Source organism: Anolis carolinensis, unplaced genomic scaffold (assembly GCF_035594765.1).
Source record: "Anolis carolinensis isolate JA03-04 unplaced genomic scaffold, rAnoCar3.1.pri scaffold_13, whole genome shotgun sequence".
Lineage (NCBI taxonomy): Eukaryota > Metazoa > Chordata > Lepidosauria > Squamata > Dactyloidae > Anolis > Anolis carolinensis.
In genome coordinates, this window is record NW_026943824.1 from 7,204,784 (window position 1) to 7,218,776 (window position 13,993).

The 13,993-nt window shown below is 42.4% G+C and overlaps 2 protein-coding genes across 4 annotated transcripts in view; one reads left to right on the forward strand and one right to left on the reverse strand.

Annotated features, from left to right (window-relative positions):
• Positions 1-5,303, forward strand: part of ciita (class II major histocompatibility complex transactivator) — a 34,117-nt gene extending 28,814 nt beyond the window's left edge. For 2 of the 3 annotated variants that reach the window (XM_062964185.1, XM_062964184.1), the window contains exons 11-18: positions 73-246; positions 1,996-2,052; positions 2,148-2,228; positions 2,411-2,503; positions 3,150-3,233; positions 3,579-3,662; positions 4,340-4,423; positions 4,751-5,303. In XM_062964185.1, coding sequence (XP_062820255.1) covers positions 73-246; positions 1,996-2,052; positions 2,148-2,228; positions 2,411-2,503; positions 3,150-3,233; positions 3,579-3,662; positions 4,340-4,423; positions 4,751-4,826 — 733 coding nt within the window. In that variant the 3' untranslated portion in view covers positions 4,827-5,303. The other variant, XM_062964186.1, reaches the window with a different exon arrangement.
• Positions 5,304-6,133: 830 nt separating this feature from the next.
• On the reverse strand, positions 6,134-12,569 carry dexi (Dexi homolog). The gene is given in 4 exon segments (XM_062964570.1): positions 6,134-7,919; positions 9,237-11,975; positions 11,978-12,045; positions 12,554-12,569. Coding segments are annotated over 3 exon segments (318 nt in total). The 3' UTR covers positions 6,134-7,919; positions 9,237-11,741.
• Between the last annotated feature and the right edge of the window lie 1,424 nt (positions 12,570-13,993).

The following is a 13,993-nucleotide window of genomic DNA, read 5'->3' on the forward strand; positions in this document are numbered from 1 at the left end:
TAACTCTATCATCTATCTGACGACATCTAGACTTGAGTAGTCCAGGTGATTCCCAACGCTTTTCTCTTCCAGGGCGTCCCTGGGACAGACGGTCCCGCTTTGGAGGCACTTGTGGGAAAGCGGGGAAGAAGGGCGGCTACGATCGGCCATGAAGAAGGCTTCTACCCTCCCCTTCAAGGCTCAGACCATGAAGGACCTCCAGGATCTCTCCGCTTTGGTGCAGTTGCAGCAGGAAATGTCCGCAGGGTATGTACGGGTGGCCCTTTCGGAATTGGGGCTGGGGCCTTTTCCGTCTCTTTATTTTCTGCCTTATTTGTGACATCTATCCATCTATCAATTTAACCATCTATCTCTCTTGCCCATCTCTCCATCCATCTTGGTTATAAAAGAGAGGTCTTCTCCTTCATTAGTTGTTGTTTGGTTTTCTCTTCATCGCTGATCTGAGAAATTATGTGGGAAAGTTGGGGAGAAAATTCATGAAAGACGTAATGCTTTCATGGGTGTCTATTAAACAGCAAGTTGTTTACTTTAAAGGCAGTTCGGACAACATTGCGTTAGAGTGAGAAGCTAGGTCTGAGTCCTCTCGTTCCTGGTTCAAGTCAAGCCCTGATTTTGGATTTAATATATCCTGGAAGTTTTCTATGTTTTTGTTCACGTACTCCTACTCAAGTTTTATGAGCTATATCTTTCCTGATTGTGGATTTATGCTGTGTTTGTGATTCCTGGCTGTTCCTGGACTTTGTCGCCTTTGGAACTTTATGGGACATTTAGATTATTATTTGGTTCTCACCTTTTGCTAAAACCTTTTGGATTATATATCTTCCTTCCTTATTCCTGATTTTATGTGCTTTTTATCTGTTTTTACAATAATATGTTTTACTTATATATGCAGTGGTCATAGGTGTTTCCAGGCATGAAGTGCAACAGTCTGTCTATCTTGTCTATCTACCCATTTAGCAATGTCATCTAGCAATGTATCTACCTCATTTCTCTACCTGCCTATCTATCATCTATATATTTTTCTCTCTGTCTCTGTCAATCATCTATGTATCTTGTCTAACTATTTATCTATCAATCATTCTTCTCTCTGCCTATCCATCTATCTATATTGCCTATATCTTGCCTATCTATCTATATAGCCTATTGTAATGAAGTACGAATTTTTGGTTTTTACAGATGTTATGTTTAATTGTGTGTTTGTGTTTTAAAAGGGTAAGTATTACAGTTATTGCCTCTCAGCACTCAGAGGCTGGTTGCCATGGAGAAGTAGGCGGAGCCAACTGCCATTTTGTTGAAGAAGTGCAGAGTTTTAAAAAAAAGAGTCAGTCTGTGCTCTGATGAGGCACAGGGAAGATTGATCCTAGGTTGAGGGGATCAAGGAGACTCAATTGTTCATTTTGAGTCAGTTTAAAATAAGTTTGGTAACTTATTTAATATAGTCTGTGTCCTGGTAAGGAACAGAGGATCTGTGATCGTGTATCATAGGGGTGACTGCGGTTTAAAAGTAGCAGAGAAAGAAGTTCTAACTACTTTAAATAAAAGAAGTGACACTTAAGGGAGTTTGACTCAACTCATTCTGGTATTGTAACTGTTAATAAAAATACCTCCAAGTGAGAAACAACATTGTAACCACTAAGCTTTGTGCCTGAATAAACATGTTCTTGTTCTTCCAACATCTAAGCCTCTGTCGCATATATTATAAACCAAGTTACGCTACCATCTAAAGTGAATAAGAAGAAAGAAAGAAAAGTAAAAGGTCTCCTCCCTGAGTCTTTGGTGGTTGCATCTTCACAAAGTGATGGCAGTCGTTATTAGCTCATTACAAACTGGTGGCAGCGGTGGGATAAAAAGATTTCCCCTGCCTGAAAGAACCTTAGTCGTTCTTAGTCCCTTACACCTATTAGCTCAGAAAAGTTTGGCCTTGGCCCTCCGCTGAGGCTGAGAGAGTGTGCCTTGTCCAGATGGGTTTTAATTCCTGTTTACTTTCCTCTTCAGCGGATGCAAGGCCCAATGCATTCCAGCCATTGCAGACCTCCAGAAAGTCGAATTCACGTAAGTCCTATGTAACAAATTTTGAAATAAAATCCCTTTCTGGTTTGAAAGTGTTATTTCCTATTTAATTGTGCGGTCCTTCCTTTGCTTTGCAGGCTGGGGCCCCTCTATGGCTTAAAGGGATTCCGGAAACTGGTCCCAATCCTGGAGGCCTTTCCATCTCTTCGGCATTTGGAGTGAGTGGCCAAAGGGTCAAGACTACTTAGCAGACCTAATGGATGGCAAGCAGAGCTCAGGAAGTTTCTTTTGGGGGGCTTGGGCCCAAGTTTCTGTCCCTATAGCAGCCAAGTTTGTGTCCCTATAGCAGCCCCTGCCCCATTAAGCCCTTCTTGTTTATCTCTCACTTGTCTTTTTCCAGCTTGGATTCTCCAAAAGAGAACGAAATCGGAGACGAAGGGATCTTGGCTTTTCGGGAAGTCCTTCCTCGGTTGCGCTCCTTGGAAACATTAAAGTAAGTCATTGGTATATAACCTCTAAAAATTAAGTATCATTAAAAAAAGTAGTAATTTAAAATGTTGGAAATGTGGAGAAGAGGAAGGCTCTTACCACCATATTTGGTGGAAGTGCAAAAAGGCAAAAGAATTTTGGTCCATGATCCATGAAAACGTCCATACAATCTTAGAACATAAATTTATAAAATTACCGGAAACATACCTATTGGGAATTGTTAAAAATATCAGGGATTTAAATGAGGAAAAATTAATGACTTATCTCACAACAGCGGCTAGGATAATTTATGCCAGGCACTGGAGACAAAAAGAAATCCCTACCAAAGAGGAATGGATAATTAAAATATCAGAAATTAAGAATATGGATAGGCTAACATACCTAATTGCAAAATACCAGGGAAAACCAAGGAAAGAAACTGACTGGAAACAAATAGAGAGATATCTAACAGAGGAAAGACTGCAAAAACAGAAAGGAAAAGAGATGAGAATAATAAGAAAGAAGGCACTAGCACACCCATACACCAATAAGAAAGCAGAATGATGAACTGGAAATAATTGTTGAAGAAACGAATGAAGACAAAAATAAGAAGAGGAACAACAAACCAACCATGAAAGCCTTTGACAACACAATTCTACTTTTGTTTCCAGTTTGTCCCGGAATAAGATCATGGACCGAGGAGCCGTGGCACTCTCCGCTGCTCTCCCAGACCTGCCTGCCTTGAAGACTCTGAGGTGCGTACTACAAGTCCCATGTTCCACTTCAGAAAAAGACTGCTGGTGAAAGTACCAATACTCTTTTATTATTCTGCCAACCTAGCAGTTGGAAAACATGCAAGTGTGAGTAGATCAATAGGTACCGCTCCAGCGGGAAGGTAACGGTGCTCCATGCAGTCATGCCAGCCACATGACCTTGGTGGTGTCTATGGACAACGCCGGCTCTTTGGTTTAGGAATGGAGATGAGCACCGACCCCCAGAGTCGGACACGACTGGATTTAATGTCAGGGAAAAAACCTTTATCCTTATTGTACTGCACAATCTCAATTCCAAAACGGCCCCTTTTCTTTCCTCTTTTGCAGCCTTTACAAAAACAGCATCGGGGACGCCGGGGCAGGAAAGTTGGCAGAAACGCTTCCCCGGATACATTCGTTGAAAGTCTTGGAGTAAGTCAAACAAACATTTTACGGTTCTGGCCCAATTTACTTATCCAACAAACGGTTCTGGCCCAATCTACTTGTCCGAACGTATCTCCTCCTATGAGCCAGGAAGATCCCTAAGATCATCTGAAGAGGCCCTGCTCTCGGTCCCACCTGCCTCGCAGGCGCGGCTGGTGGGAACGAGGGACGGGGCCTTCTCGGTGGTGGCTCCCCGGCTGTAGAACACCCTCCCCACAAATATCCGACAAGCCCCAACCCTTCTGGGTTTCAGAAAGGCTGTGAAAACATGGCTGTGTGCACAAGTTTTTAATGAGTAATACAATAACGTCGACATGGTCCGATTGAAGGCTGAAGCATGAGGTTTTTAGACAAATGGATCTAATTTACATATGTTTTAATTGTTATAATGTATTTTAATGGTGTATTTTTATAGTTTTAATTGATTATATGTACTGTTTTTGTTTTATTATTATGTTCTTGGCATTACATGTTGCCAACTGTTGTAAGCTGCCCTGAGTCCCCCCGGGTGAGAAGGGCGGGGTATAAATGCTGGAAATAAATAAATAAATACATTTAAAAAATATCTTAAAATGTGATGACAAACACTTGCATCAGAGGCCAATTTCTGACTTTGCGCCAGGTTTTCGTCCGAACCGGGCTCATGCAAAGTATTTCCCTTGCAGCATCCATTGCAACAAGATCACGGCATCCGGAGCTCAGCGCCTGACGGAGGCCTTGAAGAATTGCCCCTGGGTCCAAAGCCTGGCGTAAGTCGGGGATGGTGGGAATTGCAGTCCAAAGTGAATTGCATGGCATAGTGTGCACCAGGCATGGGCAAACTTCGGCCCTCCAGGTGTTTTGGACTCCCAACTCCCACAACTCCTAACAGCCTACCGGCTGTTAGGAGTTGTGGGAGTTGACGTCCAAAACACCTGGAGGGCTGAAGTTTGCCCATGCCTGGTATACGAATGCCAGGCAGTCGAAGTAGTTTCAAACAGGATTCATTCCACAGTGTGGATGCACCCAGGAAAGGGAACTACAACTCCCCTGGGGAGTTTCTCTCTGATCTGGGCTTTTCTTTCCCCAAAATACAGGCTGTGGAGTCCCACCATCCCCCACGGCGTTCTGGATCATTTGCAGCAGCTGGATCCCCGGATCAGGCTCCTCTAAAGCAAGGCAAGGCTTTACTCATTGGGATTTACATGTTCAGGAGGAGAAGGGCTCCGCAAAGCACCTCCAAAGCAGATCCCTTGAGAGGCCGGCCGGACCTGGGTTCAAATCCCTGCTTGGCCATTGGGTCACACTCTCTCAACCTCAGAGGGAGGAAGGCAAGAAACTTCACCAAGAAGTTTAATCCTAAGGGATGGAATTAGAAGCAGGTAGCGACAGATCGGGGTTTGCATCGCCGCTCAGCAGCATTTTTGGAAAATCTCTTTGCAACCTTTTAAAGGAGAAAGATTGAAGATTGAAGATTGATATTTCGGAAATGAGACAATTTAGTACATCTAAACATCCCAGAAATGCTTGCGTGAGACGTAATATTTCTGAATTGCAACTGAAAATATTGCAAAAATAAATACATTTCCAAATTGCAACCTTTTGGGAAACTGTAACTATTGCAGAAATAAATACATTTGCGAATTGCAACCTTTTGGGAAACTGTAAATATTGCAGAAATAAATACATTTGCGAATTGCAACCTTTTAAGAAAAGTGTAACTATTGCAGAAATAAATACATTTCCAAATTCCAACCTCTTGGGAAACTCTAAATATCGCAGAAATAAATACATTTCCAAATTGCAACCTTTTAAGAAAAGTGTACATACTGCAGAAATAAATTTCCAAATTGCAACCTTTTGGGAAACTGTAAATACTGCAGAAATAAATACTTACATTTCCGAATTGCAACCTTTTAAGAAAAGTGTACATACTGCAGAAATAAATACATTTCCGAATCGCAACCTTTTGGGAAACTGTAACTATTGCAGACATAAATACATTTCTGAATTGCAACCTTTTCAGAAAAGTGTAACTATCGCAGAAATAAATACATTTCCAAATTGCAACCTTTTAAGAAAAATGTACATATTGCAGAAATAAATATATTTCCGAATTGCAACCTTTTAAGAAAAATGTACATATTGCAGAAATAAATACATTTCCAAATTGCAACCTTTTAAGAAAAGTCTACATACTGCAGAAATAAATAAATTTCCAAATTGCAACCTTTTGGGAAACTGTAAATATCCCAGAAAAAGAAGATTAAGAATGAAATTGTCTTTTATGAAATAAATAAATTGCATTTTAAATAAATTGCAAAATCTAACATTTTACAAAGCCAGAAATGGGCTGAAATTTGTTTCAAAATCAGAATCTAATCCCAGACTTTTGCAAAGAACTGAGTTGCTGAAAATAATAATACTATTATTATTGCCACATTAATCCCATTTTTGCTCATTAAAAGACTCCAAGCAAGTGACTTTTATATGCATTTATTTGAAACAGGCTGAATATTCACATATTGCTTTTTACATTGTATTCCCTGCATTTTAAAACCTTTTCCCCACAAAAAATATAGCGCTTCCGGTATTCAATCCACAAGGCCTTTGTTTCCTTTTCCAAAATTACAAAAATATTTAGAAAATGGATTTTCTTCATCATAACACTGTGCAGCAATTCATTTCAATTCCCTGCCATTCATATTCTTATTTTATTTTCAATTTAAAAGGCAACATTTTGTAGATCCAAAATGAGCTCCGGACGTTTCCATGATGTGCTCAGAAAGTGCAATTAATTGATCTATTTCAAAACAGCAAAATGCAATTTCCCCATTTATTGGAACAGCATTGATTGTATGTTCGGGTCGCATGCTTTTAATGCATTTCAATGCAAGCGTTTCATGTGCGAGAAAAACAAAAAACTATGGCGTAAGTGTGAACCGGGAAACTTTGCACTGCAATTCCCAGCATTGGATGTGGATGATGGGATATGCAGTACAACACCTGGAGGGTCACATGATTCTGCCCCTGAACTCCAAACCTATAATCCAATCAATCTGCAAAACTTTGCAGAAAGAAAAATAACCTTTTGGACTCTCACTCCCAGAATCCCCTAGCTATACTATTTGGAGGACGATGGGAGTTGTCGTCCCATTCTTATTGCTAATCCGTCATCCCATTCCAGTTGTTGATGGCAACATCTATATAGATCATCACGCCCAGACTCCTCTAGCCATACTATTTGCAGGATGATGGGAATTATCATCCTTATCCCATTGTTAATACCAATAACTTCAGGGACTATTGTTCCAGGAATCCCCTGTCCATATTATCTGGGATTTGTTGCCCCATTCCTATTGTTAAGTGCAATCAGTTTATGGAATATCATTCCCAAAATCCCCTAGCAATAGTATTTGGAGGATGATGGAAATTGTCATCCTATTTTTATTGCTAATCCTAATGTTGAGAGTTATTATTCCTTTGCAATTGTTAATGGCAATGCCTTTATGGATCATCACTCCCAGGATACCCTAACCATACTATTTGGAGGATGATGGGAGTTGTTATCCCATTCTTCTTCATAATAACAACACTGGGAGACGTCATCCAATGCCTATTATTAAAATCCCAATAAAGTGATGGACTCTCCTTCCCAGAATCCCCGAGCCAGGATATTTGGAGGATGATGGGAATTGTCATCCTATTTTTATTGCTAATCCTAATGTTGAGAGTTATTATTCCTTTGCAATTGTTAATGGCAATATCTTTATGAGTCATCACTCCCAGGATACCCTAACCATACTATTTGGAGGATGATGGGAGTTGTTATCCCCTTCATCTTCATAATAGCAACACCATACAATGCCTATTATTAAAATCCCAATAAAGTGATGGACTCCCCTTCCCAGAATCCCCAAGCCAGGATATTTGGAGGATGATGGGAATTGTCATCCCATCCGCATCCTTAATCCCATCAACGGGACATGTCTGTTTCTACCTCATTCAATGATGGATTTGATGTGTTTACTTCCTTTTCCAATACCTTCCAATGTCTTTCAAAAGTCTTCCAAAACGCAATGGGACAATTTTGGATATTTTTATTGCCATCTGACCTTCTTTTGGATCCGGAAGCCCTTATGGAGCAAAATCAACGGCCAGGAGCAACCTTTACACTGGATGCAAAACCGCCCAAACTTGTTGCAAACTTTTCCGATCCGGCTGTCTTTCTCCCGGGTCCCGTTGGCGTCGCTTCCTCGCTTGAATCTGGATCAAAAAGAAGAAAGGACAATTAAATCTCGAACCCATTCCAATCCTAGCGCTTCCAGTTTGAAAGCATTCAGATGCATTTGTCTCCCGGGTTTGCAAAGGGCAGGGTTCGAAGAATCCCAGCCTCAAGGTTTTGCAAACGGCACTGACATTGCAGAAATGTCACGAATTGGAAAGGCAAAAGGGACAACTTGCAGAAACAGCCCAACTAAATGGAAAGGGAGCAATTACAGAATGGCTAAAATGGATTTAGAGAACATAGCTGCTCTTCTCAACTGTCCTCAGCAATCCATAAATATTGATGACATATATAGATATAATTTGCAAGCTTTCCAAAGAGAAAAACATATTGATCGCTCGGCGTTTGGGAAGAGTTTGGCCGGACTTTGCATTTCGGACCCTGGGAAACAAGCCCCTTTTGAGTCTCCTTTGTGAGATTAAACACCATATTAACACCATAATCTATATATATAAAAGAGTGATGGCATCACAGCAGCGGACAAAACAACAAAAGTAAACACCCCACAACCTCGAAAATTGACATCACAACCCCTCATCCATGCCTCTAGGTTGATACAACAAAAAGAAAAGAAAAATAAAGTCCTAATTAGAGGGAGAGGAATAATTGTTTTTATCCAATTGCTGCCAGATAGAAGGCTAAGCTCCGCTCACTTGGTCTCCTAGCAACCCACAGCCCAGGGGACCCTTTACCTTAACTATCACCAATTCCTCAATACTTTATTTCCCATACCACCATACTTCACCACATCAACGCGTGGCCGGGCACAGCTAGTCTATATATATAAAAGGGTAATGAAATTTCGGCCTAGGACAAAACAACAAAACTACACATCCCAGAAACACTAAACTTGGCAGCACGACCCCTCATCCATGCCTCTACGTTCATACAACAAAAAGAAAAGAAAAATAAAGTCCTAATTAGAGGGAGAGGAATAATTGTTTTTATCTAATTGCTGCCAGTTAGAAGGCTAAGCTCCGTCAGGGGAAAACCTTTACCCTTTACCTTAACTACCACCAATACTTCAATACTTTATTTTCCATACCACCATACTTTGCCACAGCAACGCGTGGCTGGGCACAGCTAGTAATAAATATAATTACAATAATAAAAGCATTATGTATTTAAAGTGAACAATGCATCCACAAAGGGCTGGACTAGATGACCTTTAGGGACCTCTATGGCTTTCAACTGTGTCATCCAGCCACTGCATTCACGGAATACTAATTTCAAAGGTCCCCGAATCCCGGTTATTTCGGTTTTTAAATGTATCTTCTCCCTATTCTGGAACTTACGCCGAGACCTGAGTCCGGTCCAGTCCTCTGTGGTGAAGGTGCCAACCGATCGGGCTCTTCTTTCCCTTTGGATCCAGTCTCCGGATACAAGGATGTCCCCAAATCTGGAGCGAACCCCTCCCCAGACGACAAACCCACCCACCCCACTGTCGTCCTCTTTTCCCTGAGAAGCAAAGGGACCCCAATGCCACCCCAAAAGGAGCGTTTCTGGCACCTTCCTGTGGGACCACCATTGGAAAGGTTCTCCTCCTTGGAGCTTCTTGAGGTCCCTTCCTTGGCGACTTTTCAGCAGTCTGGCAAAGTCGGGCCTTGTGGCTGCGTCTGCAAACCCGATGCCAGGTTGGAGATTATTGGGGTCCCCTCCTTGGCAACAATGGAGGGTCCAATGAGATCTAGTCTGGGGGGGCCCATCCAGAGGTTCTCTTCTTTGTGGAGATGAGAGGCCAACTCTCAGGTCTCTTCCTTGAGATGATTGAGGGTCCAGCAAAGTCCAATCTGATGCGAGGGTCGCCGTCTTCTTCTTGGTGACACTTGGGGTCCCTTGGAGGCTCAAAGGGGGCCCAAGCAAGGGACTCCGGGTCTTTGGTGCCCTTTGGGTTGCCCTCCTTGGTGACTCTTGGGGTCCCCTGTTTGGATTCTCTTTGGGGTCCCTTGGAGGCTTAAAGGAAAGCTGCTTTGGGGAGTCTTGGGGTCTTCTACCTGGTGACTCCTGGAGTCCCTTCCATGGTGCCACTTGTTGTCCCCTCCTTGAGGACTCTTGGGGTCCCTTCTTTTGGAGGCTCTTGGGGTCCCTTGGAGGCTCAAAGGGGTGCACCTCAGAGATTCTTGGGGTCTTATTTTTTGGAAACTTTAGGGGTACCCTCTCTGGATTCTCTTGGGGTCTTCTTGCTGGTGACTCTTGTGGTCTCTTCTCTGGATTCTCTTGGGGTGCCTTGGAAGCTCAAAGGAGCCAACCTCAGAGACTCTTGGGGTCTTCTTCCTTGAAACTCTTGAGGTCCCTTGCTTGGAGAAACTGGGAATGCCCTTCGTTGTCCCCGCCCTGAGGACTCTTGGGTCTCTCCTTTGGAGGCTCTTGGGGCCCCACCTCAGATACTTTTGGGGTCTTCTTTTTGGAAACTCTAGGGGTGCCCTCTCTGGATTCACTTGGGGTCTCCTTATTGGTGACTCTTAGGGTCCCCTCCTTGGCGACTCTTAGATTCTCTTGGGCTCCTTTGGAGGCTCAGAGGCTCTTGGGGTCTTCTTATTGGGGACTCTTGGGATCTTCTTGGAAACTCTAGGGGTGCCCTCTTTGGATTCCATTGGGGTCCCTTGGAGGCTTACATGGGGCTCACCTGAATTCTATTGCGGTTTTCATCCTGGCAACTCTTGAGGTCCCTTCCTTGGAGACACTGGAGGTGCCCTTTGTTGTCCCCTCCTTGAGGACTCTTGGGGTCTCTCTTTTGGAGGCTCAAAGGGACCCACCTCAGGGACTGTGGGGGGTCTTCTTTCTGGAAACTCTAGGGGTGCATTTTCTTGGGCTCCCTTGGAGGCTCGGAGGCTTTTGGGGTCTTCTTATTGGCGACTCTTGGGATCTTCTTGGAAACTCTAGGGGTGCCCTCTTTGGATTCCCTTGGGGTCCCTTGGAAGCTTACATGGGGCTCACCTGATTCTCTTGGATGCTCTTGAGGTCTTCTTCCTAGCAATTCTTCCTTGGAGGTCCCTTGGAGGCTTACATGGGGCTCACCTGATTCTCTTGGATGCTCTTGGGGTCTTCTTCCTAGCAACTCTTCCTTGGAGGTCCCTTGGAGGCTTACATGGGGCTCACCTGATTCTCTTGGATGCTCTTGGGGTCTTCTTCCTAGCAACTCTTCCTTGGAGGTCCCTTGGAGGCTTACATGGGGCTCACCTGATTCTCTTGGGGTCTTCTTCTAGCAACTCTTCCTTGGGGGTCCCTTGGAGGCTTACATGGGGCTCACCTGATTCTCTTGGATGCTCTTGGGGTCTTCTTCCTAGATTCTCTTGGGGTCTTCTTATTGGTGACTCTTGGGGTCCCCTCCTTTGGGACTCTTGGGCTCTCTTCTCTGGGTTCTCTTGGGGTCTTCTTATTGTTGACTCTTGGAATCTTCTTGGAAACTCTAGGGTTGCCCTCTTTGGATTCCCTTGGAGTCTTACATGGGGCTCACCTGATTCTCTTGGATGCTCTTGGGGTCTTCTTCCTGGATTCTCTTGGGGTCTTCTTATTGGTGACTCTTGGGCTCTCTTTTCTGGATTCTCTTGGGGTCCCTTGGAGGTTCAGAGGCTCTTGTGGTCTTCTTATTGCCTTCTCTGGAGTCTCTTGGGGTCTTCTTATTGTTGACTCTTGGGGTCCCCTCCTTGGCGCCTCTTGGGGTCTCTTCTCTAGGTTCTCTTGGGGTCTTCTTATTGCTGACGCTTGGTCTCTCTTCTCTGGGTTCTCGTGGGGTCTCCAAGGGGCCACGGGAGAGGCGGTGGGGCCTTCCTCCTTGGGGGGCCTGGGCCTTCAGGCTCTCAGTCCCAGGCCACGTCCAGGGCCTCCCCGTCCCCGAGGCCCACCCCGGCTCCCGCGTCCCGGTCGAAGAGTCCGAACCCCTGCCCGGAGAGGGTCCCCAGCCCCCCCAGCGCGTGGTCCATGTCTTCGGGGGGCAGGACGGCGATGCCCAGGTTGAGGGCGATGTACTCCAGGAGGAAGGCGTAGTAGAGGGCCAGCAGGTTGACGCAGAAGAGCCCCACGTAGAACATAGGGGAGGAGGGGGCAGGGGGGGCGGGGGGTGGGGTCTCCCTTTGGCCCCGCCCCCAATCAATCCACAGAGGCCTTCATGTCCCAGTCATCAGGTCCAGTCTCCCATTGCACCTCCACAGTAAATCCAGAACTAGGAAGCCCAACTAATTCGCATTAAGTGCCCTCCCCCATGCATCAACCATAGGATTCAAGGAGGGGCTTTTGCAAGGAAGGAACCCCTAAATCCAAAGATTCTTCTCCCTCCTTAATTTTCAGGGGTGGGGGCTTTGCAAAGGCATGGATCCCCCTAAAATCCCCGTGATAATTTTGCATGCTCTCTCTGCCTCTGCTGCTGCTGCTGCATCCCGCCGAGCGCGCGCCCGCCGACTGCGCGCGCCCGCGAGAAGGAAGAAGAAGGCAAAGGACGGGAGACAGCTGTGGCAAGCGCCCTCCAAGGCCCGCCTCCGCCGCGCCCCGATTGGCTACCCCAAAGAGTGATTGACAGCTCAAGGGGAGCAACGGGAGGGGGAAGATAGAGAAGGCTTTGACACGCCTATTGCATCCTGGGAGTTGTAGTTCTACAAGGAGGGCGGCTCTTTACAATGGAATGGATGCATTTTAGGAGCACTTTAGTTCGCATAATATAGAACCCTGGGATCTGTAGTTTTACAAAGACTTGAGGAGCCCCCAAAGCAGTGGTTCCCAACCTTTGGGCCTCCAGGTGTTTTGGACTTCAACTCCCAGAAGTCCCCGTTTTTAGGAATTATGCAAACTACAACTCCCAGAGTTCTATGACTTTATTTTTTTTATTAAAGACTTTATTAAAGATATATTAAATTGATTTTTACAATAATAATAAAATCTAATTTAATAATAATATATAAGGATTTATGTTCTAATTCTATGTATAGTTATTTATATTTATTATTATTAGGGATTACTCTTATTTATATTATTATATTAAATTTTGTTAATAATATTTTATAATTATTTATGTTATAATTTTATGTATAGTTATTTATATTTATCATTATTAGGGATTACTCTTATTCATATTATTACATTAAATATTGTTAATAATATTTTATAATTATTTATGTTATAATTTTATGTATAGTTATTTATATTTATCATTTTTATGGATTACTCTTATTTATATTATTACATTAAATATTGTTAATAATATTTTATAATTATTTATGTTATAATTTTATGTATAGTTATAATTATTTATATTTATAGTTCTTGTGGATCACTCTTATGTATATTATATTAATATTTTGTTAGCAATAATAATTTATAATAATAATTGTTATGTGCTAAGGCAAAATTGAATACTAATATTTATTTTATATTATTATTTATTAATACTATAATAATAATAAAAATACTATTAATAATAATAATATATACAATTGGTATATATTGTTATGCAAAAATAGAATATTATCCTTGATATTATTATTATTATTAATGTCGTTGTGTCAATAATAATAATAATAATAATAATATCAAGGATAATATTCTATTATTCTATAACTATATATACCGATTGTATTATTGCTAATAATTTATAATTACTGTATTATGAATTATTCCTTTTTATATTATTGTTAGCAATATTATTGTATAATAATTTATAATAACGCCATGATTTCAATAATACTATTATTTGTGTATTTTTATTTTTATATTTTATTATTATTTATTAACAATACTATTAATAATAGCATTCATAAAAATAGTAATAAAATATAATAATGTTAACAATAATAATAAAATATAAAATATTTTTATTATTTGAAACACAACAAGATGAGTCCACAGCAGACACTCTGCTGGCTGTTGTATTGGATCACACGTCGGACACTTCCCAAGTGTTATTATTATTATTATTATTATTATTATTATTATTAGAAACATAATTCCTACCGCTGTTAGGAATTGTGGGAGTTGAAGTCCAAAACATCTGGAGGGCCCAAATTGGCCCATGCCTGTTCTAAGGGCTCAGTTGGATCTGCACATGCGCAGATTCACCCAC